The 24,047-nt window shown below is 43.8% G+C and overlaps 1 protein-coding gene across 13 annotated transcripts in view; it reads left to right on the top strand.

Annotated features, from left to right (window-relative positions):
• The window catches only part of KALRN (kalirin RhoGEF kinase), a 521,871-nt gene that overhangs the window by 451,363 nt on the left and 46,461 nt on the right, over positions 1 to 24,047 (top strand). For 11 of the 13 annotated variants that reach the window (XM_065671413.1, XM_065671394.1, XM_065671393.1 and 8 more), the window contains 5 exons: positions 10,381 to 10,664; positions 11,533 to 11,637; positions 17,671 to 17,801; positions 21,446 to 21,512; positions 22,777 to 22,880. In XM_065671413.1, the coding sequence (XP_065527485.1) occupies positions 10,381 to 10,664; positions 11,533 to 11,637; positions 17,671 to 17,801; positions 21,446 to 21,512; positions 22,777 to 22,880 (691 nt within the window). Of the gene's footprint in view, positions 1 to 647; positions 2,260 to 10,380; positions 10,665 to 11,532; positions 11,638 to 17,670; positions 17,802 to 21,445; positions 21,513 to 22,776; positions 22,881 to 24,047 lie in introns of those variants that run through there. The other 2 variants (XM_065671395.1, XM_065671403.1) reach the window with 2 other exon arrangements.

The following is a 24,047-nucleotide window of genomic DNA, read 5'->3' as shown; positions in this document are numbered from 1 at the left end:
CAGCAGATGCTCTCTGAGATTTCAAGTTCCTGTCCCATCTTTCTTGCCGACGCAGATAGAGTGCAGTAGTGATTTCATCACATGAAATTTGATAAACGTGTTGACTGACACCATGGGGAAGGCTCCTCACAGCACTGCTCTTTACCATGGAGAGCTGTCAAATGAAAAATCAAGACATAGATCACAGGGGCCTGTTATGTGAGATGGAGAGCAATGTTCTGATTTTCCTACTTAAGCCAAGTAAATTAAAGCTTCCCACAAGTCTAACTGATGGTCTTAAGTGTGCAGTTAAAAGTCTCCAAGCTGCTTAGCCATTTCTCTGTGCTGTGTTCAAAGAGCAAAACATCACAAGCACCAGCAGTTCTTATCTGTGTGTTTTATTTCCAAACCACTGTTTGCATTTATTTCATTCATTACTTCTTTTAATTCATCCCAACCAGTACCTTTGCTGTGAGCTTGTATTTCCCGCTGGTATTTCTGGAGGATAAGCGCATGGAGGAAGCTGCTTTGGGCACTAGCCCTGGAGGCTCCAGCTGCAGTGTGTCTGTCGTCAAACACCCCAACCTTGTTGTTCTTGGTGATTACGTGGTGTCCAGTCTTGCCTGCACCACTTGCAACTTATTCTTATTCCATTCTTTTCTTTTCAGGGGCTGTCAGAGCCTGAATAATTTAAGAGTGAACAAATGAGAGACGTTCATGGAGGACTCTGTTCTTACCTAGGCACAATTTGTCAAGCATGTAGATTGCCTTGGGTTTCCACTGCACCTACCACAACTTTACTAAGAGAAAAGCCCCCTTTCCTAGACATCTGTGTCACTCTTGCTTAGTAAAGTTATTCAAGATCAGCGCCTTTGGAATTGGTTGGTAAATGGACAAAGACTTTCTCTTTGCCCGGAGCTCCTGACAGCCTCCAAGTACCAAAGAGAACTCCACAGCACTAGAAAGCAAGAGACAGCTGCTGAATGTTGGAAGCTACTGCATTTGGCAAAAGAAGCTGACGCTAAGATGCACACAGTTGTGTTTGTTTGTTCTGCTTGTTTTCTGTGCTTTCTGAGCCCTGTGTGTGCCTGGAAAGTTTAATGACCAATCTCTTCTTTCTCAACATGCAGTTTTCCTTCCTATCCCCAAAAGCTTTTGGGTTCTGTTCTTGCTTTTTCCCCCCCAATTTCAATTTATTTTGTCACTGATACTCTTCTGTTGTTCCCGTGAGGAACTGTTCGGGTACATAGCCACAGTTTCCTTTGAAGTAGGGGACAAAATATGATATTCAAATGTCATCTTCCTCCCTCCTTTCCCCTCATTCAGAGTGGTCCGCTAGCAGAGTGGTCCACCTTGTCATAGAGGTTGCTCGCTTTAAGCATAAGGCAGAGTTGACCTTAGCAATGAAGTCATTTAACTAACAAATGACTTCAAAATTCTTGCAGTAGCTCAATTTGGGAGCTGCTGAATGAAGCTGACCCTTGACACTTTGCAAAAGAATAAGGCTTGTGTTGTACTAACAGCTGCTTGGAAACCATGTGTAATAAAGTTTGGTTTTATGCCCATTACCAAGATAAAAGATGGTATTCACCTACTCTGGTACCCTTACACTCCCAACAGAGCAAAGCTGCGTAGATCAAAGTTTAAAAGTCTGCTTTTATGTAGGTGTCTTAAGCATTTCACAGTTCCTTATGCTAAAAGTAACAGTATACTTGCAAAGGCCAGCAAATGCTGCTGCTCTTGTTCAGCTTCAAACATGACATTGTCCCCGTCATCGTGCCATATAGGTTTCCATAAAGGTTCAGGGTTAGAACTTCTTTATGGAACATGCATAAGTCTCCTATCAAAATATATTGAGGGGCTTTGTGTTTGGGGCTTTGTTCTTTTTGCTCTAGTGCCACTTATTCTGGAAACTTCAGGGTCGGGAATTCATTTATTTTTGTCACAGAACGAGGACAGTGTAAATACAAAATGTAAAGTAGAACTTAGAGAAATGCTTCAAGGATTTGTTTGACTCAATCGAAATAAATGTTGATTTGTTCAAAAAAAAAAAAGCAAAAAAAAAGCATGCCCTTTCTGGATCTTGTTAGTCGTGACTTTTTATTTCCTTTCTTCGCTGAAGCAACGTGCATGCCTCTGGACTTCAGAAATCTGCTCTCCAGGCTGTGATGCATTACAGGAAGGCTGCTTCAACGTGTGCTCCCAGCAGATGTATGGGACTTGCTCTCGCTGTGCTCTGGGCTGATCCAGCATGTGTGCTGGGCGCAAACGCAAGGCACAAGAATGGGCGAATGAAATTGAGTGCATAGAAATACTGTGTCCGGCCTCAAACTCTACTGTGGGGAGCAGCTGCTCTTTTTCTGAGCATTTTGACATCTTTTCATTCAGTAGAAACCTGTCCTAAAAAGTTACTGCTTTGCTGGGGAGATAAGCAAGGTACCCTTGAAGGACTTCTATCAGGCCAATAACATACCTATTTCATAGTATTTTGGGATAGGATCTGGCTAGGAGTATCTCACCAATGGTTAGTGGATTCACTCTGTGGATGTTTGTTCTCTTATTTTTCCTTTCATGAACTCACAGCAGCTTATACAAGGGATCGGATGGGACTCTGGAGCAGGATGAATTTTTCAAAATCATAAATGGAGAGAAAAAGGCTCAAAACCTCCCTTCAGAGAAATTGTAGATACCTGTCACAGTTGTAAGCTTATATGGAAACCCATTTCTGAGCAGGATACCTGGAGAAGAGGACTGCAGGTGTTCCAGCTGCTGTTCAAGGGCTTGGGGCCATGGAGTTGAGTTGCACACTTTTCCTGAGAGCCTCTTCGGAGGCACAAAGACACATTCTGCCTTTATGTGCAGCAGCTCCTCAGTTAAATGCACGCCTGTAGGAGATGAGACCCTGCCCTGTATTCATCTGAGGACTTGCCTTCCTCTTTCTCCTGTGTCCTCCTTACAGTCACCTCTGACAATAACACAAAGTCCGCATAAAGCAGCAGATACAATAGAGATGACTTCTGTAGCTGTTCTTCTTACACGGAGCTCTTGAAACAGTAACAAAGTCATGGTTTATTTCAGCAGGCTGTCTCTCCGTGCATTCTCCTTCTGCTGTTTTTCTCCCTGGAGACCCAGCTCACTCATTCAGCATGCTCTCAGGATTTCAGTAACTTCTCTCGCAAGGTCTCTTGAGACCATGCGCTTCTGTGCTGTTTCTCCAGGCTTTTGGTTTTATCTCACTCTTTGAAACTTTCCCAGAACTGCTGTGACTTTTCTCTGACCTCCAGGAACTGGAGCTCTCGAGCCCTGACACTCCGACTGGCACAACCAAGACCTGGAGACTACTTTGGGATGTCAGCTTTCCCAGCACATGCTGGATGAAAGCTGCATCTGAGCAACACCAGCTAAAAATAAAAGCTATTCAACTGAAGCTAATGGCGGGTTGCCATGAGTTATTGCTCATTAAAGTGAATTGTCAGATGCTTAACTTCTGCTAATCATTTCCTGCTGCGAGATCGGCCTGGTATGAAACATACTTAAATGTGGGAAGGGGATTCACAATAACTAAATGTAGCTAAGGGTGTAATTTCCTCGGACTCCCTCTGTAGTTAATGGAAAGAGAGAGGCTCCTACAGGGTTCTTGCTCTGCATCACCCTAGGGCACAAGTGTGCACAGCTCCTTGACTGCTGAGAGCATGAGGTGAGCTGCTGCCAGCAGCAAAAATGAGCTTCTCCAAGTGACAGTGTTTGCCCACCTCAGCTAGTCAAATGCTTGTTTTCCCCAGCTTAGGTTTTTACCTGGAAGTAATGATCAGGAAGCTGAATATTAAAACCATTTTCCAATGGCAAAACCTACATGCGAAATCGTCGAGGAGCATCCTCTGCTCTGCGGTGTAATTAAAGGGAACTCTGCAGATCATTCTCTAACTCAAAGCAGCTCTTCTTTCCTGTTTCCAAGAAATATCAGCTATTAAAAAAGAAGCAGTAAGTTCTGAATGTTGTGTGATTAATTTAGTTTTCAGTCCTTCTTTTTTCCCCTGTTCTCTTTGGAAGTTAGTCTTGTTTACATGTTGACAGAAAGTCAAATGTTGAGTTTTTACGTTACAGCAATTATCAAGTATGTCTGCTTTTAGCAGTGCAGGCTACTTTCTCTGCTGGACTAGAAACCTTTGCATAAAATATTTAACTGCAGACCACTCTTCTTGAGTTTGGAAAGAAGTAATTTCATCCACGTAAATGGAATTGTGAGAATTCTGCCAGATTGATTTGTGCCTTTTGATGTTACTTCCAGCTTGAAGTTTCAAATGATACTCCAAGACACAAACAGAAGATTCAGTTGAACTTTCTCAGTTCTGCTCCTTTCCAGGAGATTATAAAGTTAGGGAGAACATTTGACCCTCAGAGCAGAATTTGCATTTGGGTTTCAGTCATGTAGTTTGAATGTGTCTTTACCCTCTGGTGTGGAACTGGGTCCTGTGGGGTCTCTCATTTTTCACTCATGCCAAAATATGCGTCAGGTCTGTGGTGGGGAACACATACAGTGGCTGAGCAGAGGTGGGAGCAAGTGGGGAGCGATGGAGGATTCCAGGGCAAGTTTTGCAATTCCTTTTTGAAAAGAAACAAGCTTCCAATATAAAGGGTTTTTCAAGGAAGCTGTCCTCTATCTTTGTCTGACATGGGCACTGGAAATTTCCTCATGTTCGCTTACATTCTTCTCTGGAACCTTTTTTGGAGGCAGTGCCTGAGGAGACAGTTTATCTGTTGACATTAAAAATTGTCAGATGCATTATTTATGTTGTTACGAAGTAGTGTTTTCACTTGAGGAATAGCTGTAAAGTGACTTTGTATTATCCAGATGTTGTCAGCTCCCATATTTTTGCAAATCCATGCCAGGTTTTACAGGCAGAGTAGACTCTAACAGTAAAACCAGGATCGGCACTGTCATCTGCCTAAGCCACAAGGTTTTGTAACCCTGACTAGTGCCAATAAAAATGTTTCACTAAGCGTGTTTTGGACATTTAATATAAAAGCACAAAATAGACCAAATATGCAATTTTCATACCTCGCTCTGCCATCTTTGCATCTGTCAAGTAGAACTTCATCCCTGAAGCCCTTGAGCAGAACCAAGATGGCTCTCCTAGCAGCATTTCCCAAGGGAGAATATAAAGCCTCGAGGTGCCGAGAGCTGGGAACTGGAACCTACAGTCTGCATGGTGAAGGAAATACTCTTGGAAAGAGCAGGAGAGGGCGCATTTTGGTGGTTTACATAATTCCTGTTGGTTTACTGTGAAATAATGTAGTAGAGGCTTTGTTTTGTCATAGGGTGGGTCTAGATGACACCTGCTTTCCAAGATTTCCTGGTACAGAGATTCCCATTCTCCAAGCAGTAATAGCTCGACTAAAGACCAAGTTAGTCTTTCACCCACATCTGATTCAATTCCATCTTTGTCAGAAATGTTATTTTACAGGAATCACTAAATATGGAAAATGGGCTCTGTTGAGCGCAGCAGAGCTGATTTATGTGCTCATCGGTCAGATTGTCATTATTGGCTTTCATTCATGAATGGAATTATTGCTACAAAAAATGTTGATTTAAACGTACATGCTAATAGGATTACAGAGTTCCCATTCTGGCTCATCATATTTGACTTCTGTGGAAAAATCTTCTCTCAGGCTGTTTTTCTGGGATAAGAAATGGAGCCATACATAAATCAAAAGATTTGCCTCACCTAAAGCAAGATCGTGCCCTGCCATGGTCACTTGTCTTCATAGCCTTATTTTGTATTAACTTCTGGTTATGGAAATATATTTCCTTCCTGTCAGATGCGATCTGTGATTACTATGGGTCAAACAAGAGAAGCCTGATATTTTCTTCTGAGTTGCTCTGTAAGAAGCCTTTCCCCATTAGAGATCTGAGTCCTGTAGATGAGTCTACTGCTGCATGAGCCTGATCAGAAAGACCTCCCCTCCATGCATGCTCTGGGGAGTAGGGAGGTAAAAATAAAATGCCTGGTATTTATGTTCCAGCAGTAATTCCTACTGACTCAAATGGGAATATAACTGTGCCTCTAAAAGGGATTGGTGAGATCTTTGGTTTTCCCTTTACCCAAGGTTGCACAGAACTGCAGCCTGCCATTTTTCAAGTACAAGAACTGTGCTTTTATAGATGTCTGTTCATTTGGGCAACAACAACAGATATTTCATGCCTCCAGCAGTGCAGAAGCTCTGAATGTTAAAGCTCTTCAGTCTGGCTGAGTATCTGTACAGACCTATTGCCAGAATTTTGTTGGAGGTTTGCTCAGGGGTGTTTTGGAAACCATCATTTCTTCTGTCTGAATGAATGGTTTGGCCAGGAAGTCAATCTAGCCACACTAGTCTGCTGACCTCCCTACACCCACTTTGCTTCACCAGATACCTTTTTTTAGATACGTGTGTCCTAGGACATTGGTGGCAGGACAGCTCTCTGCAGCTTTGCTGAGCTCTGAGGTTCCTGCAGACCCACTGCAGTGCGAGGGCAGCCACTGCTTTCCTGGTTCCTGTGGGCAGTGGTAGCTGCCTGAGCTACCATGCAATGTGCTGCTGCCTCTTTTCCACAGTGCTCTCTGGCTTTTCTTAAGCAAACTTTCCGAACTGCTAAACCAATACAGTTTGCAAAGTACATATGTACTAGTGCTTTGCAAGAAGAACACAGTAACATGTCTTCATCTTCCGCTTGATCCACCTGGTGTCTGGATCTCAGGCTAATATGAAGTGTCATGATTAATGTGTTTGTAGCCGTACGTGCCGCGGAAGCAGTGGAGCGCACACAAGCACGCTTCAGGAGGTTGTCTCCAAAGTCTCTCCCGGCAGATTTTTTGTGTTGCAAGTTTCTGTCTCTCATTTCATGAGCTCTGCTCATCTTTGAGCTCTGCTCCTGCCTCTGCATCCATGTCAGGGTTACCTGCTTTACATGCAAAGGAAATCGTTCTCAGCATGACTGGCAAACACAGCACATGTGTCTTGGTCACAAATGTGCTTATATTTGCAGTTCCTTTAAAAAGAAAAGGAGAGAAAGTTATGAATACTGGGGGGGGGGGTGTTATTGGATAGTGCATGTTTGGCAATGGTGGGAAGCGGGACAGTGGAGTGGTTTGTGCATGTATAGGGTCTTGGATAGAGCAAACTCACCCCACCTTAAGGGGCTGTTATGGTGGGTGAGGAGCTGGGAGATTTATACCAGATGTTCTCTATACCTCCCTGCCTATCATTTAGCCAGCAGAGACTACATTAAAATGTAAGGGCAAGATAAAGCCATGTTTCCAGTCTTGGGCTGCATGGGGCAAGTGAAACCTGGGCTGTCTCCCAGATACCTTAGAGTTGTCAGCCAGGACAGGTCAGCAGGCAAGGAGAAAGAAGGAGACTTCATATCTGCCAGGGCTGTGTACAGCATGGCATGACTGAGGTTTTGTAATGCCTTGGTAAATATGCTTTTTCGTCAGCAAAGGCATGACCTTGCATGGGAAAATCCAGAGACTTATTCAAGTGAAGTCATTGCATAGGGTAACATGCTTCCCTCTGGAAACCTTCAGGTTGGCTTTCATCGTGGCCTGATGACTCTGGGGGCCTGATGTTTGGTCTGATAATGATTTCCTGGCTCTAGGTTAAACTTTGAACAATATCTCTGTAAGCCAGCAAGGTGGGCTGTGGGCCAGCTCGGAACCTGGCCTGTTTCTGCCCATCTGCTGCCTTCCTAGGGAGGACGGGGACAATGACTGAACATCACTTCCCTGGGACAGGCTTGAGCAGGGTGCTGCAGTGTGAGGTGCTGTGTGTCTGTCTGTGCCCCAGCCCAGGCTGTGCTGCCTGGGGAAAGGGGAGGGAGGCAGCAAGGCCAAGACCTGGCCCTGCTCGTAAAACCAGGGGCATTTCCTGGTGGAAAGGGAAGGTTCTTGACCCTTCCATCATGCACTTTTGGGTTTGGCTCTGCCTTGAGCCTGCCAGGCTGAGGTAGGATTCTGTGTCTCAATAACAAGTCCTGAGGTTGTCCCAGCCTCCATTAAGCCTTCTATCAGCTTGCTTCCCTTACTGAAAGTCAAATTGGCAAGGTGCCACTGACTGGGGGTAATGGTTTGGACTGTGTTACTTCTAAGCTGTAGTAAAAACCTCTCTGTACATTAATCAACCGAGATGTGGGAAGATCAGCTTGTCCTCAGTTCTCTGCAACCTCACCCCCCGAGCCCAGTCCCAAGCAAAGACAGTGAGTCCATGATACAGCTGCTTGCCCCAAATCATCCCTGACAGTAGCAGCCTCCACAGAGTGATTGCTTCCAGCATTTCTCCTTCCATGACTTTAACCCAACTCCCTTTGCACCAGTAATTTCCCATATTAATCCTCTTGCAGCGGCAGTGGGAGCACAGGTACCTGAGGGCACCCTGCTTGGTAGAGCCCCTGGGCAATGAGCCCTCAAGCGTCCCTGGTCACCTGTGGGACTTCTGGTGCTGCTGGGGGGTTGGAGGGGTGAGGGCACTTGCAAAATCAAAACCTCTGTCACGAAACCTTGAATTTTGCTGACACAAGGAGTGCCAATAAACTGCTAGAGCATCACGTGCAGCCTGTGAGGGGACGCTGTCTAAAGCCTATCTAGTGGAAGATAAGCTGGCCACTGACAAATATTATCTTGCACTGGTTGATTTAAAACCACTTCGTGTGCATGAAATAACATCAACACGAGCTAGCTAAACCCAGGCCTTTTTGAGATAAGACTGCTACTATGCCCTTATGGAGGAATGTCAGAAAAAACCTAGGAGCTCCACCTGGGATCTGTCCGTGTCCCAGACCCTCTCACACTCGCTCCTCATGTCATCAGAAGACAAATGGTTTGGATTTGCTTCCTATCTGGGAAATGAACTTTGACTTCTTTAGCTTGTTACAATTATTTCCGTATGTTCTAAAAATCTAACTTTTGACCTCAGGTATGTAATAAATTATTGGTTCCACTCCTGACTGAGGCTGTCTATGGTTATAAAATATTGTAACTCTCATGGTCTGCCGTTTGCAAGCTGGCGGACTGAAATCTTTGCTCAGTGCATAGTCTGCAAGGCAGGCTGCAATCTCTGCTCTGTGAGCAGCAGCTCTGCCCAGTGGGGTAGGAGCTCTGCATGCAGTTAGCAGAAACTGGCTTCTAAAACAATGTATGTGATGATTCCCTGGGAGAGTGGCTCTTCCTCAGCATGTGTACTAGCCAGCATCTCTGACAATATGTATTGCTGAACTGAGAATGTCTAGGTGCACCAGGCTATTTTCATGTGTCATAATGTAGGGTTTTATTTTCTGCCAGGGCAGGTAAAAGATTTGGAGGTAGCCATCTAAAAATGTTTAATAACCTCAGCCGACCGCTTTCTGATGCACAGTCTGAGATGTATCTTACAGGAGGGGGACAATTTCTTAATTCTGTTAAAAAAGAAATAAAATCTTAAACCTTGTGGGATTCAACATCTCAGTCCCTGATTGCTCCTGGGGAGGGAGGGAGTTGCCTTGCCATGGTTTCAGAAAGGTGAAAGCAGGGCACTTGTTCCTAAAGGACAGCTGAGAAATCTGTGACTGTGACTTGTTTGTTTTGGTTTTAAAGACTTATTGACATTGGCACATCTTTGGTCTGTTGCTTTTGCGGGGAGTATGGGAGGTTGCACTCATTTTTAAGGTGGTAGTCTGAACATGCGTATCAATAATTGGCGTTGGATACAGTTCAGCAGAACCTCCTGCTTGCATATAATGGAAATCTTTTTTAAATTTTAAGCCTCCCTTGTATCTCCTTCTTTGGAGTTTCCTTCAGTTTGAACAATTTGTCACTTTTGTTAAGTGTTCATTCCAGTTTCTCGGTTCTAGGGAAGGTGTGAAGTCTTCTGACAAATTGCTTGCAGGGGCAAAGGAGGTGATTTTAAGGTGCTTCAAATGACCTTAAAAAGTTAATAAGTAGTCTAACTAACAGTCATGTCATTGGGTCTGGCAACAGCTGAAACATATTTAAGGACTTGGAACCTGACAAAGTGTTGGTGACTGTCAGGTTTCCTTTAATAATCTTTTTGTGCTTATTTTCTTCCTAGCAATTCATGATGAAATCTGGGGGAAGAAGATGAAAAGTTCAGCACTTTGCATGAAATTCAAGCTTTCATCAAAAACTAGATAACTTTGCTATCTGTGATGTTTCTAAGGACAGATAGTGTGGTGGAAAATGAGAAGAGTGTATAAGATTGTGAAAAATGCCTGTTGCAGGGCATATTTCTCTCTCTGGTGTACCATGAAGTCACAAAACCTTTCATCAAGGCAGCTTGTATTTTTGTGCTTAGGACTGCTAAGTGCATGATGTGCACTAGGAAATAGAGGAGGTGCTGGTGTGAACTCTCACCTGCATTGTTTTCTTCCAGATGCATATTCAGTCTCTTCCAATGACAACGGGGGCAAGTCTGATTCAGTGGCCAATTTACAACCTCAGCCATCCCTCAACTCCATCCAGAGTTCTCCTGGCCCCAAACGCTCAACAAACACCCTGAAGAAATGGTTGACTAGTCCTGTGCGCCGGCTGAACAGCGGGAAGACCGAGAGCAACATCAAGAAACAAAAGAAGGTGCGAGATGGTAGGAAGAGCTTTGACCTCGGCTCACCAAAGACTGGAGATGAAACCACTCCTCAAGGAGACAGCGCAGATGAGGTGTGTATTGGTGTTAGTTGAAGGAAAGATCATATCTCTGATAGTCTCTTCTGTGGTGTGTGAGTAATGCTTGAGTAATCGGTTAGTTCCTTTAGTGTCTAGAGAGAACAGCGAATCATGTAAAATTGCATGGATTGAAGCAGTGTTGCAAATAGCATTGTTATCCAATGAGCAATGGAATATATAGGAACAGCATTTCAAAATCTACATATATTATTGTCATTTGACTAGATTTTTTTTTTAATAGCCTATTAGAAAGCTGCCAAGGATAAGAAGGAAGTTATTCTTGAGCAGCTGTTACTATTTTTTATGATCACTGAGGTTCATATCACCTTTATCCTACCATGGCAGTGTAATTCCTTATTGAAAGAAAATGCTCAGAGAAGTAGTCATGTTTCCGTTAAATCTGCTATGTATTTGTAGCCACAGTTTCTCTGCAGGCATGTTCTTTGCCAGAATGGCTCTTTCCTGATACAGCGAATAAAGAATTACAAACCAAAAACAGAGAAGTTACCAACTGAAGACAAATAGAGGAGCACATTTAAAACTGTACATTGAGCTGTTCTCATTTACATAAAAAAATACTTTTCCATCACCACGCAGACAGCTGTAACTGCCTCAGCTGCTGGGGTTACCTGTAAATGGTATTTCTGTAACTCTTAGAATGCACCAGGGTTAACCAGCACAACCTTACATCTTTGTTGTTTCTCTTCTGTGATGCTTAGCATTACCTGCAATTCTCTCCACCCAATGCGATATTGAGCCAGTATTAGTATTAACAGACTCAAAGCCTGGTGCTAGGGCTTGGATATCTAAAAGGATAAAAGAAAACTGTCACTGCTCCTAATTATGTTTAACTTTTCTTCAGAAGAGCAAGAAAGGTTGGGGAGAAGATGAACCAGATGAAGAGTCTCACACACCTCTTCCTCCTCCTATGAAGATCTTTGATAATGATCCAACCCAAGATGAGATGGTAAGGCCTCCCCTGCTGTATTAATTTGCTGTTTAGATGCATTTCTTGCATAGCTGTCTCACAGTGGTTTTGCAGTGGTCTTCCAGTATCCAAGGCCTAGACTTGTGATTTTAAGAGACTCCTATGAGCAAATCATAATGTACTACCTTTCACCAACTGGATTTAGAGATAGTGCTGGACAAGCAATTTAGCCCTGGCATCCCGTTGCATGACAGGTCAGTCATTTGCTTGTGTTGTCTATGGTCAGAAGTTTCATTCAGGCTGATAACGCATGTTCTCCTCCTCTGTTTTAAAATTGCTGTTGGTGTTTGGCAGTAGCAGCAGAAACAGTATTTGGTGGCAGGCTGGGCCTGAGGAGTAGGACAGATACTGGAGTTGGCTTGAATCCAGAAATGTCACCTTTACCAAGTGTTAGATAGCTTGGACTCTCTACTTAGGCTTTGTGTGTGATTGGGGCCCAGGAACACTGCCAATTTATGCCCCATGATAGATCCTACATTCTGAAGTGCTTTAAAACTTGCAGGTGGAAAATCCTACCGAGTGCTGTCATTTGGCATTTTCAACATACGTGGCTGATCATCATTGAATGTTCCATAAGCTCCGGTTAGTTCAGAAGCCCACAGAGTGTCTGAAGTCCCTCTTGGGACTATGGTCTGCCCATATTTGTGCACCATGCTGGTGGTGGTAGTTCTCTGCTGTTAGCTAGGGTGTGTTGAACATTGAGTTGGAATTTGCTGTGGTAGATGTGCAGTGGCTTGCAGAATCCTTCAGTTGGTCCTTTGGACTTGGGGTGAGAATCTGTGAATATGGCTGCATATTCACATAAACAGTGGTTTGCATTCACACACAGCCTGGTCCTGTCTGCATGGGTCCTCCCCCACCCTTTCCTGGTGCTGTTGTCTCCCTTGTAGAAATCCATCCTCCTGTTTCCTGCTGACATCTGTTTTTAGCACTGCCACTTCTGTATCTCCATCCTCTGATTGTAATTACTGCATGGAAAGAAGGAAGGGTAGGGGAGATACATTAATAATTGTCAGGAAAGAAAAACAACCCAGAATGCTCTTAGGGAGGGTTCAGGCAGGAGTTTAGAAATACAGAGAGAGAAGGGTGCAAATATTTCTAGGATTCAAGGAGCAAGAGTGATGGAGGAAAGGGTTTGGGGGCTTGCTGCTAATCTGTCAGGAAATATTATGACATTGTGGTGGCAGCAAGACCAGAAGGAAACAGCTGGAGTTGTGGACTCCTGCCCTTTGAGTGCTATGTGTGCTGTTGTCTGTCTGATGAGGGGCAGAGGCGAAAGGCCGGGGAAGCAGAGCCGTGGTGGATCTATGCCCAGCACAATAGCAGTTGCTCCTGGCTTCTTCCCGGCGCTGTTTAGCTAATGTTTTGGAGATAGTTTGCTTAGAGAAACAAAATTGCTTTAGCTTGGGTCACTGGTTTTGATTTTTAACAGGCCATGTGATTTCAGTGTTTCTTAAATACATTTATGACAGCATCAGTGTTGTGGAACTAAACAGTTTTCCTCTCCAGATGTCTGAGCTTTATAGAGTGTTTCAGCATCCTGATTCTTCACCCATTCCTAAACCAGGAGATTAAATAGAGCAAGGCGAAAGCTTTTTCTATCTCCTTTTCTTCCCCTACTCACTTCTTCACCTCATGGCGGGGGGTGGAATTAAGGTCACAAACATGGCTTCAGAATTCCCTGGCACAGGAATGCAATGTTTGAGTCTTGCTGGAGCCAAAAGCTCTTTGATGGTGTTAGTTTGGGCCCAGCTCTCTACTCATTGCCCTATTCCTTACAGGCATAGGCTTAGGCTGGACCAGCAACAGTGTGGGGAGCTAGCAGTGATAGGTAGGAGATGTCTGCATGGTGCAGGAGGTGGCACCTTTCTCTGAGCCAATTGGCAGGACAGCAATAATTGTGCTTTGCTGCTCCAGGAGGCTCTTAGAAAGGCAAATTGGAAGATCTCTTCATATTAGAAAGTCAAAATTTGCTTCTTGGGAAGCAGAAATACCATTTTTTTATTTGCCCCACAAAAGCCCAGGCTCTTGTCAGTCACAGAAGAGTTTTATTTAACCCAGAAATATGTTTCCATGCTTCCTTCAAAATCCTGTGGTTATTTGCTGTTCAGAGATATTGCGGCTGTTCAGCCTGGAGAAGAGAAGGCTGCATGGAGACCTCATAGCAGCCTTCCAGTACCTGAAGGGGGCCTACAGGGATGCTGGGGATGGACTCTTCAGTAGGGACTGTAGTGATAGGACAAGGGGTAATGAGTTAATACTTAAACAGGGGAAGTTTAGATTGGATAGAAGGAGGAAATTCTTTCCTGTTAGGGTGGTGAGGCACTGGAATGGGTTGCCCAGGAAGGTTGTGAGCGCTCCATCCCTGGCAGTGTTCAAGGCCAGGTTGGATGAAGCCTTAGGTGAGATGGTTTAGTGTGAGGTGTCCCTGCCCATGGCAGGGGGGTTGGAACTAGATCATCTTAATGTTCTTTCCAACCCTAACTATTCTATGATTCTATGATTGAGCAATTTCAGTTAAAAGAGGTGAGAGCAGCAGCTGTTTCATGCCTCCAAAACTGGGACTCCTTTTGCTAGAATGGTTATGTTTGAGAGTTGTTGTCTATGTATTTGTCCAGTATCTCATCAAAGTCCCTATTTTCAGTCTTTTTCCTAGACACATCTGTCTGCATTGCAGGTGAAACAGGCTGTCTGAATTTTTACATTTGTATGAGATACCTACATTACCAGCTTAATTCCTCAATTACCAGCCTGATTACCTGTAGTTTTTGTTGCTGTAATTAGAACTGTTAATTAGATGTATTATTTGTGAAAGATGAGTTGATGAGTGGCAGGCTCTTCACGCTTCTGAACTGTCACAAGGCTTGTGGTTGGGATTGGGCTCCTTTGCATTTTTTTTTTCTCCTGAGGCTGTGTCACTCAACACGAGCAACCTCCCCAAGGGGCCACTTGAAGAGGTGGCCAGCTGCCTAATTCCTGCCATCACATTTCCACATCTCACTCCCCAGCACTATTTAATCTCAGTTGCACTTTCGTTGGCACCTGCACAGTGACTTCGCTGCAGTAGCTGCTCTCCAGAAGATCTTTATTAAGCAGCTGAGAGATGAATAAGCTTTTAAATAATTTTAATGCAGAATTTAGCCATGCTTTAGTCTGTCAGCCTGCCAAAAGCAGGTTATCAAAGGGCTCACAGTTTTAGTCAGTGCTTGTATTTCATTCAAAAGTAATGTATATACAGGTGAGCTAATGAATACCAGTTCCCATAGCTATCGGATGAGTTTGGGTTTTCAAAGTGAGATTTCTTAGGACAAAGACCAAGGAGTGAAGAGGCCCTTATAGAGCAAAAAAGTTAAACTAGAATTGAATAGTTCACACAGAGGCCGATCTTCGCAGCACCATGGGGGATGCTAGGGTACCACACTGAAGAGTACTGAAGTGTTTCTGGAGATGTGTAGCAACCAACAGCTATTAGCTGTGCCTGCCTGGATGTGGGGACATCCAAAGACATTACATGATGCCAGGCACTGAAAATGGAACACCTGCAGCCAACAGACAGGCATAGAGAAGCGAGACTGAAAATATTCTACCTACCGTCAATAGGGAAAACTAAGCATCTCCAAGGAGCGTTTCTGCCCTCCTGTGCCAGGTAGCTAAGATAGATGAGATATGTAAGAGTATTTTCTCTCCACTGATTGCAGAGCAGGGAGAGGACAGATACTCATTTTAGATGGCTAAAGTTGCATGAATGGGAGGTGTCATCTGAGTTCACTTGGAGTTGCAATTGATCTGTGGGGAAGGAAGGGGGAATGATTTGTTCCCCCTCCCTCCCTCCTCTGTTGCCTGTAGCTCCATGTGTACCTTGTACTTAACTGCATTTATTAAATATGTATGTATGGGGGGGGGATAATTTCTTACATCCACAGTAAGAAGATCAATTTTCTGGAGCCTGTGAGACTGTAGATGACTTAGAAGGAGGAACCAACAGACATTAAGAGTATTGTAGCCTTTTGCAAATGAACTTCAGTTCTTTGACACTCTTCCCAGCCTTGGAATTGCTGCAGGGAGATGTGCAGCCAGAAGTGGGTGGCAATTCTGTTCTCGCCTGATACGGCAACACCCCCTCACCTGACCATGCACGTGATCCTCTCACCCTCCTGCTCCCCTTCCACATTTGTTCTCCTGTCTCAGAAGGTGCTTCACTGACTGCTGGCTTCCTCCTCCCTTCTCATCCTGCTAACTTGCTTTTCCTTTGCAACCTGGTGTCTTGCAGTCCTCTTCTTTGCTAGCTGCTCGACAGAGCTCCTCCGATGTCCCAACTGCTGCGGATCTTGTCAGTGCAATAGAAAAGTTGGTCAAAAGTAAGCTGGTAAGTTTAGTGTTGTGAAAACTGTGTGCACAACAGGCCTAATATGACTCTAGGGAAGAGCTTTAAAGTCTGCCTCTTGTTTCTGGTTTCCTTGCTTTCTACCTTCACCTGCTATGCTTTGATTAACCCTACATGCTCTACTTCTCAGTAGAGTGTCTAATATTTTAACTCCTCATGTGAGATGAAGCCCATATTTCTCATTGCCATGTGAGCTCTGCACTGCATAGTCAAAGCGTACTTCTGGAGTGGGCTTTGCAGAGCATGAGGTACTGTACTGTACTCTTTCTGGGGTCTTGTTGGTGCTCAAATATGTTACACAATGGGATGTTTTGTTTGTTTTGTTTTAAAGCTTGTTCTGAGGCACAGGAATTCAACCCAACGGGCGAGTTTGTTTGGTATTCTGGCTTCCCTGAAAAGACTCTCTAAAGAGTAGAACTGCTTGAAGTATCACAGCGGTGCTTTCATTTTATAAAGATTCCTGTGTCGCTTTTAATCTGCCTTGTCAACTCTTTCTGACAGGGAGTGGAGTAAGCAATAAGAATGCTCTGGGTTTAATTTGTTAAAAAATCTCAGTGTTGTGCACTCTTCGTGTCTGGTCCAGCGTCTGTTGGACCAGGAGTAAATCCTGTTTCTATCTTGGCTTCTCTTAAGTTTTCCCTGAAACAGTTCAAAATGCTAATATCAAAGGTAGACATTTTTTGTACATGTCCCAGGACCTCTAAAACTAGATAAATGCTTGCTTTGAGCAAGTTTAACTTAATTAACCAGTCAGGACTATGATGAGCCTACAAAGGTTCATTTCCTTACATATACTGGAAGGATGAAGAGTGTAAAAATGGAAGAAAAGGCCCCATGCTGATCATTAAATTACTGTAATTCTTTGCACGTAGCTTTATCTAGCAGATCATTTCAGAGGGTTTTGGTATTTTCTTGGTTCAAGATGTTGAGCTGACATGAAGATAGTAAGCATTCGTAGGGTGCTTTGTAAGGAGTAAGTGGTGAAGAAACTCTTTGAAACATGGGAAACTGAGAGGGACATTCCCAGAAAATTTACTCAAAATAGTTTTATTCCATCGAGGAGCTAACAAATTGAAATGTATTTCATTAATCCAGTTAGATGTATTTTCAGAAAATATTTTATTTTCCCTCCCCTGCATGCAGGCTGTTAGGTCACTTGCAATTACTTTCCAGGGATTTGGTGGAAACTAATTATTTTGGAATGTTACTATGCATCCATCTGTTTCTGTTTCATGTTTTACTTTACTGTTGAAAAGTCCTCATCTACTCTTTGGCAGAGAAACGCTGACCACGTGTAGCCTAACACTGGTTCTGACTGAGACACCACGGTATTTTCAGGTTGTTTTGAAACTGGAAGAGTTTTCTCATCCTGTGGCTATTGGAACATCTTTTTTCCCACCTTCTACCAGAGGACATCTTCTTTGTTTTAATGCTTTGGGAGTGGTGTCTTACATCAACTTAAAACTACTTTTGTTGTATTTTGCTAAGTCCTCCAGGAAAGTTGCTGAGTACTCTGCTTGGTTTTAGACTACAGTGTTGATTGCAGAACTGACTTGAAACAGAAGATAACAGTGATGCTGGAGTTCAAGGATAATATTTATTCTACTGTTCTTTTGGGGCTTTTTTAGACCCTTGAAGGAGGATCTTATCGAGGAAGCTTAAAAGATGCCACTGGCTGCTTAAGTGAAGGAATGGCAACTTCAACTCCCCCACGAAACCTTGAAGAGGAACAAAAAGCCAAAGCAATGAGAGGCAGGATGTAAGTTGTCTTGCTGGTTTGTCTTTCTGAAATACACACCCAAGCAGGACACATAGCTGCACTGGAAAAGTACCTTGTAGTCAGTGAATGAGCATGGAACTGAGAGCAAAACTGTATTCTGCTTGCTTTTGCTTTCTTAACGTGTAAAAATTGTTTTAAAAAGCCTTTTCACACCCAGGAAGTTCATCATCACGCTTTAAAATGTACAGCTTTTACCCCAGATAGCAAATACCTGTTGCTGTAAAAGCCTCTGAACTGCTAGACAGGTATTACTGAGATGTTTACTTTGGTAATTACTGCATTGCCAGAGGTAAAATCAGCTCTTAAATGAGGATACGTGGTTAACCTTACTAGCTACCCTCAAGGAAAAGAACAGAGAATCCCACTAGGATTTTTTCTATGAGAAAATATTTTTTTACCTTAGTTATTAGCAAAGGTGGGGCAGAATTCAGAAGCGTTTGTAGTGGAAACACACCACTGAAGAGAAAGTTTCATTTGGGAAACCCTCACGTTATAATTGGAGGGGAAAGGAATGGCGACAGCTCCTGTAAGTTTTTTGGTTATTTTTTTGCATTACCAGTACACTCCCTTAAATGTAACAAAAATAACACTTGTGCCTTCAAAGCTTATCATGATCAAAGTATTTCTTAAATGAATAGTTCAGCTGAAAGATATTGGAGAAGTAGAATCAAGAATTATATGAAGGAGAGCTGGGGTAGCTGTTTTCTTTGTACTGCCTCTTATGTTAACAATGGCAGATTGAGGGGAAAAGTAGTGGTCCATGCAGGTCTCACTGCAGTGTGGGAAGGTGAGAGGTGGAAGAGCAGCAGCCCATCTGGGAAAGATGCCAAGCGGGGAAGGAAACCAAATCACGAGAGAACAAGCAGGTTGTTAAAACTAGAAGAGGAAGTAGGAGCAGTGTCTGAGGTCTGTGAAAGCCATCATTTGCTCCCGCAGTTTGCTGTAGGAAGCCAGGGAAGCAATACAATGAGGGACTGGGTCAACTCCCAGCAACAGGCAGGCACATGGCACTCCTAGGTGTGTTTCAGAATGGGAGATGTTTTCTACTAGGGAGCCATCAGCCTTCCTGCAGGGACCCCCTCTGGGCACACCTGTCTCCTAAAAGCCTCTCAGTATTGCAGGTTCTCGGGTTTCTCTGGTAGCAATTCATTAATTAGATAACTGGCAACTAACTGCAGGTCGCAGTTTTAGTGCAGAGACCTTTGCCACTGTAGGCATAGATACAGTAAGGCTTTCTAGCATGCCATGCTTCTGGTGGGGGGCCTGGCAGCATGTTAGGTGTAATTAGTGGCTGCCTACATCCAGATTTCCTAAACACCAGGATGCTTAGGAGCACCTGCTAGTGGCTTTCAGCACAAGACATCTGTCTCCCTTTTAGCTCCTTTGTGTCTGTGTTCTGTACCTTGCTGGGTTTAATTTCATAGCCATATGAGGTAGCTTAGCTCCAACTCAAGCTGTGAGCCCCTGCTGCCCACAAAACAGCAGCTGAATCCTTATACAGGCATGGGCAGCATGCACATGCCAGCGGTTAGCCCTGGTGTTCGGAAAGCCCAACTCCATCAGGCTTGAGTACTGCATTTCTATGAGCAATAAGGCAAGAGTCTCATTGAATAGTGTTTTTCAGTATAAATTTAATACAGTGTTACAAAGATATCTAGATACTCAGAAGTGAGGAGGCTCTACCATTGTTCCAGTTCATGCCATTTTAAATATAGCTGTGTAGTTAATACATGCTGGTGACCAGGGCAGGCACTTCCCAAGCAACTGCATGCCCTTGCTTCATGGTGTCAGATGAGGAGATGAGTGAACTTAAAATTTTGTCATCATGCATCTTTAGAAACCTTAAATTTGGGAGTACCTCTAAGGTACTGTGTCAGGTAGGCTGCAGAGAACTCACAGAGATGGTCAAGGTTGATTTTTCTGCTGTTAGAAGAGGGGAGCTGGGGAAATACTGGTGCTGAGTTTAAGGTAAGCAGTAGGTGTGCAGACCCTCGTTTCTAATACAGGTGTAAATTTGCAGGTTTGGTCTGTTCACCTGATAGACAGACACCTGGTCACTGCACTGATGTGTAATTCACACCCACCTGTCTGCATGTCCTGCAGCATTTTGTACTACAGGTACCCGCTGCTTCATTTTTAGAGCAGGATTTTGCCAGGTGGACCCTTGCAGTACCTCAGACCAAAGGAGAGTCGGTGGGCAGGTGGAGGTTCTCCCCACTGCCTCAGCAGCTCTCCATGTCTGTGGGGAGTGATACAGACTGAGGTGGTTCGAGCCAGAAAGTAACCTCCCAGCATGCCTCCCTGGGCAGAGAAGACGTGGCAAGCCTTTTGCAAGGGCACGGTAGGTCAGCCAGCTAGAGGGACTGTGCAGCATACACTTGCTCAGGCCACATGCTGCTGCTTTGTAAAAGAGCAGCCTTTTGCCCCGTGCATGTTTACTACCCAGGCACAGAACTTGGCAGGGCACTTTGGTGAGCACAAGCATCTGCCATAGCTGCTGCCAGCCCTGACTTCTGCCAAGGGGGCTGGATTTCACTCTCAAATGAAAAAGAAGCTGTTCGACCTCTTCCTACCACATGTCTTACAAATCTCTGCTCTGTCCGAGCAAGGGACATGTTGGGAGCACAGCGGGAGCAGGATTTATCTTCTTAGTAACCTCCTGTAACTGATTCTCTCATTGCAATATCAGTCTACTTCCCTTCTCATCCACCCCAATATTTTCGACCAGGTTTTTATCTTAGCACTGTTTGCCCTCAGCCTTATCATTTCAGTCTGCTGACTGATGTGAATGGAGTGATATTAGACAAGAAAGTATCCCTATATCTTGTTAGCCTTGTTACTGCTGCAGTGAACTTGAGCACAGATGGAGTTTGTCACGTGCCAAATCTATGTACTGGTGTAGTTGAGAGGCAAACTGTCTGCAGCAAGCTGTAACTTTTTGAAATTGTCCTCGAAAGAACATTATGTGATTAGTCAGTTTGACTTACAAAGGAGGAGCTTTTTTTAGCTTGCTGTTGTTTACATGCATGGGGCCTTCATTAGATGACTCTCCTACACAGGGATTATTAGCTCTCAAATCAACGTGAAGCATTTGACACCCACACGTAGATTGCCTAGTCTGAAAGATTAAGCTCTTGGTTATGACGGGAGAGGGGACTTGTTTTCCAAGTGTTTCAAACTGCTAAATTAAAACTTAAGTGCTGAAACCTGGGCAAAGCCAGAGGGACTGGGGCAAGAAATCCTCTCCTGTTTGATGCGGAATGAGTCAGGACATGTTCCCATCGCTGTCAGGGGTGCTGCATGGGGGTGGAGGAGAGGAGAGTGGGGAGAGGTAGTTCAAAGTACATGCAGCTGGTTGTGCTGCTGTTCTTGCAGCATCCTGGGATGTGGGGGGGGGAAGAGGGATAGCAGGAAAGAGCGGTTAAGAGAATTGGAACTACTCTGACCTGAAATGTGATGGTTTTGTGATTTCCATTCCACTGAGCTGTAAGTGAGAGAAGAGTGATTTGTGTTACGTGACCTGGATGACGGCAGGGTTTCATGAGAGGTAATATGCGATAAGAGGAGCAAACAGTAACATCGAGGAATAGGGTCAGATATGTGTGTTTTCTGTTTTAATTTAGGTTTGTCTTAAATGAGCTGGTACAGACTGAAAAAGACTACGTCAAAGACTTGGGAACTGTTGTGGAGGTGAGCTGAAGCACACCCTTCTGTGCGAAATGTTTTCCCACTAAAAAGCACCATGCTGACAAGTGACAACAACAGAAAGTACAGCATGAGAAACAAACTGCTTTATTTTGCACTCTGCTTCCATGGTCCCCTCCTCATGTTGACAGAAACAAGAAGAAATGCTTTTGGAAACTGTTTTTGTTTCCATCTAACAGATGTTGTATTTTAGGTTTCAACTCCAGTGTGCAAAGGTTTTTCTTGGCTACCCTGCTTGTGACAAACTCTTTCTGCCATAATGCAGCCTGGATGGCAGTGGTGGAGAATAACTTATGCTCCTACCACTTACTGTGTGCCTTTTCTTGCTGTCACGTTTAGTAACAGTAACGTGTACTTTACTCACGTTTGCACCTGGACTGAAGTCCTGTGTCTAGAGTACCTTTGCAGAAGCGGGGTTTGGATCTGTGTTGAAATGCAACTGTGGATTATTGTTTTGCAAAAATAAAACCAAACCCAAAACCAACTTGAGATAAAACAGTTTGGGTTTGTTTTTTTTTTTCTGTTGAAAAAACCAGTCTTTTAAGCTTCAACTTGTAAAGACCTGGCTGGTCGCTAGCAATCATCTCTCAGAGCCAACTCATATGCAGGGTCCAGTTTTTTTCCCAGCAGGGACTCAGAACTGGAGGCACATGATTAAAGTGGGCTTTCAGCTATGATTTTGGCATTCACTAGTCCAGGGAGAATTATCAGCCCATCTAACAGTGATTTTCAACAGCTTCCAAACTTGAAGACCACTGGCAAACCTAGGCTCCAGTACTCTAAAGGCATATAAAGAAACTCTGAGGAGGTGGGACAAATCCTGTTCACATGGCTCTTTAACCTTTCTGTTTGGCTTTGTGCTCCCACAAAATACTCCTGGTGATGAATAGAAGAAATCTGTACAGAGCCTGTCTTCTTCCTCCTCTCTTCTAGAGAAGCCAAGAGCTTGATAAGCTACTTTTGTTTAACTTTTATGTTCAAATTGCACTTGTCACTTCAATGACTTCTAATAACAGTTCGTGTAAGTATTGTAGATATTCAGAATAAATCCTTTAAAGTTCCATTTTAAGCAAACTGTGTAATTTAAAGTATCTAGAAGGGTTTCTGGTTTTAAATTGTACAAAAGGTATTTTAAGTGTTTTCAGTTTAAAAAATCCTGACCTTAAACTTTTGCTTCTTTGAAAAGAGTGTAATTATGCTCCCCCCTTCATACAAACCCTTTACTAATTACTGGTCATTAATCCTAAAGGGCTTCATGAAGAGGATGGAAGAAAAAGGAGTTTCAGAGGATATGAAGGGTAAAGACAAGATTGTATTTGGCAATATTCACCAGATCTATGACTGGCACAAAGAGTAAGTTTTTCGTTTAGTTCCTTTTTAAGCGCCTTTCTAGCCACTCATCCATAAAGGATTGAGGTATATGATGTCTGTATGTCTAAGCTGCTTTTAATTGGACATCAGCAGGTCATTCAGGGCTGAACTTCCAAAGGATGTTGCCTCACTTCAAATGATCTCTGTTGGTTTGTAAGTGCTGCTTAATAGCTTCACAAATCATGGCTACCTTGACTCCTGAGAACATGTTCTAATTCATGTTCTTTTAGCCACAGTTTCACAACACACTAGATCCCAGTATAGGGCTTTGTCTACCCAATCAAAACTGGCACAACTGCATGATGCAAAGCATTGGTCCTACATATAATCATTTCTCCCAGTGAAAAAAACTGATGGGCTATAGCTTTGCACTGCTTCATGGGAGAGTGTTTTTCATGCTGTCTTTGATCACAGATACAGCTTTATGCTGGCTGAAACACCATGCCAGGAGTGCTGGTCAGTGTGACAAAAATGTTACACACAAGAGAGTCTGCTCTGTGTCAGTGCTGTGCTGCCAGCGGCTCTGCCATTCCTTGCTAGGGAGCCACAAGAGGCTCAAGGAAGATATCACTGTGGTCCATCCACAGCTCCTGAGCTACTGCTCATAAGCAGTCCCAACATGGCTCCCAGAGAGTTGCTGGATCCTCAGAAAAGCTACTGAGGCTGCCATAATTGTGTTTCTTGGATCACAGATATAGGTTCGATTCATCCCACTGATGAGCAGTAGCAATGCTGGAAAGACATGGGTTTTTTTCCTCTGTCTTGTTGTTCTCAGCAGTATGAACATCTTCACATGTGGCTGATAGGATCATGAAGGGAGACCCATACGAGTAATATTTGGCTAGTTTGGTGATAAAATGTAAATCATAGAATCATAGGCTGGTTTGGGTTGGAAGCAACCTTAAAGTTCATCCACTTCCACCCCTCCTGCCACAGACAGGGACACCTTCTACTAGACCAGTTTGCTCAAAGCCCTATCCAGCCTGGCCTTGAATACCTTCAAGATACTTCTCACATGAAAACCCTGACATGCTTTGGCCTAATTGATGCCTTTGAGTCTGAGTTAGGAACTCTGTTCCTTACTCATACAAATAGCTTTCAGAAAGCTGCGGGAAACACAAGGCTTATTTCAAACCCTGGACCATTTTC

This window comes from Lathamus discolor, chromosome 3 (assembly GCF_037157495.1).
Source record: "Lathamus discolor isolate bLatDis1 chromosome 3, bLatDis1.hap1, whole genome shotgun sequence".
NCBI classification, from domain to species: Eukaryota; Metazoa; Chordata; class Aves; order Psittaciformes; family Psittacidae; genus Lathamus; species Lathamus discolor.
The sequence above is the reverse complement of the archived record's forward strand: the minus strand, read 5'-3'. Positions and strand labels throughout refer to the sequence as shown.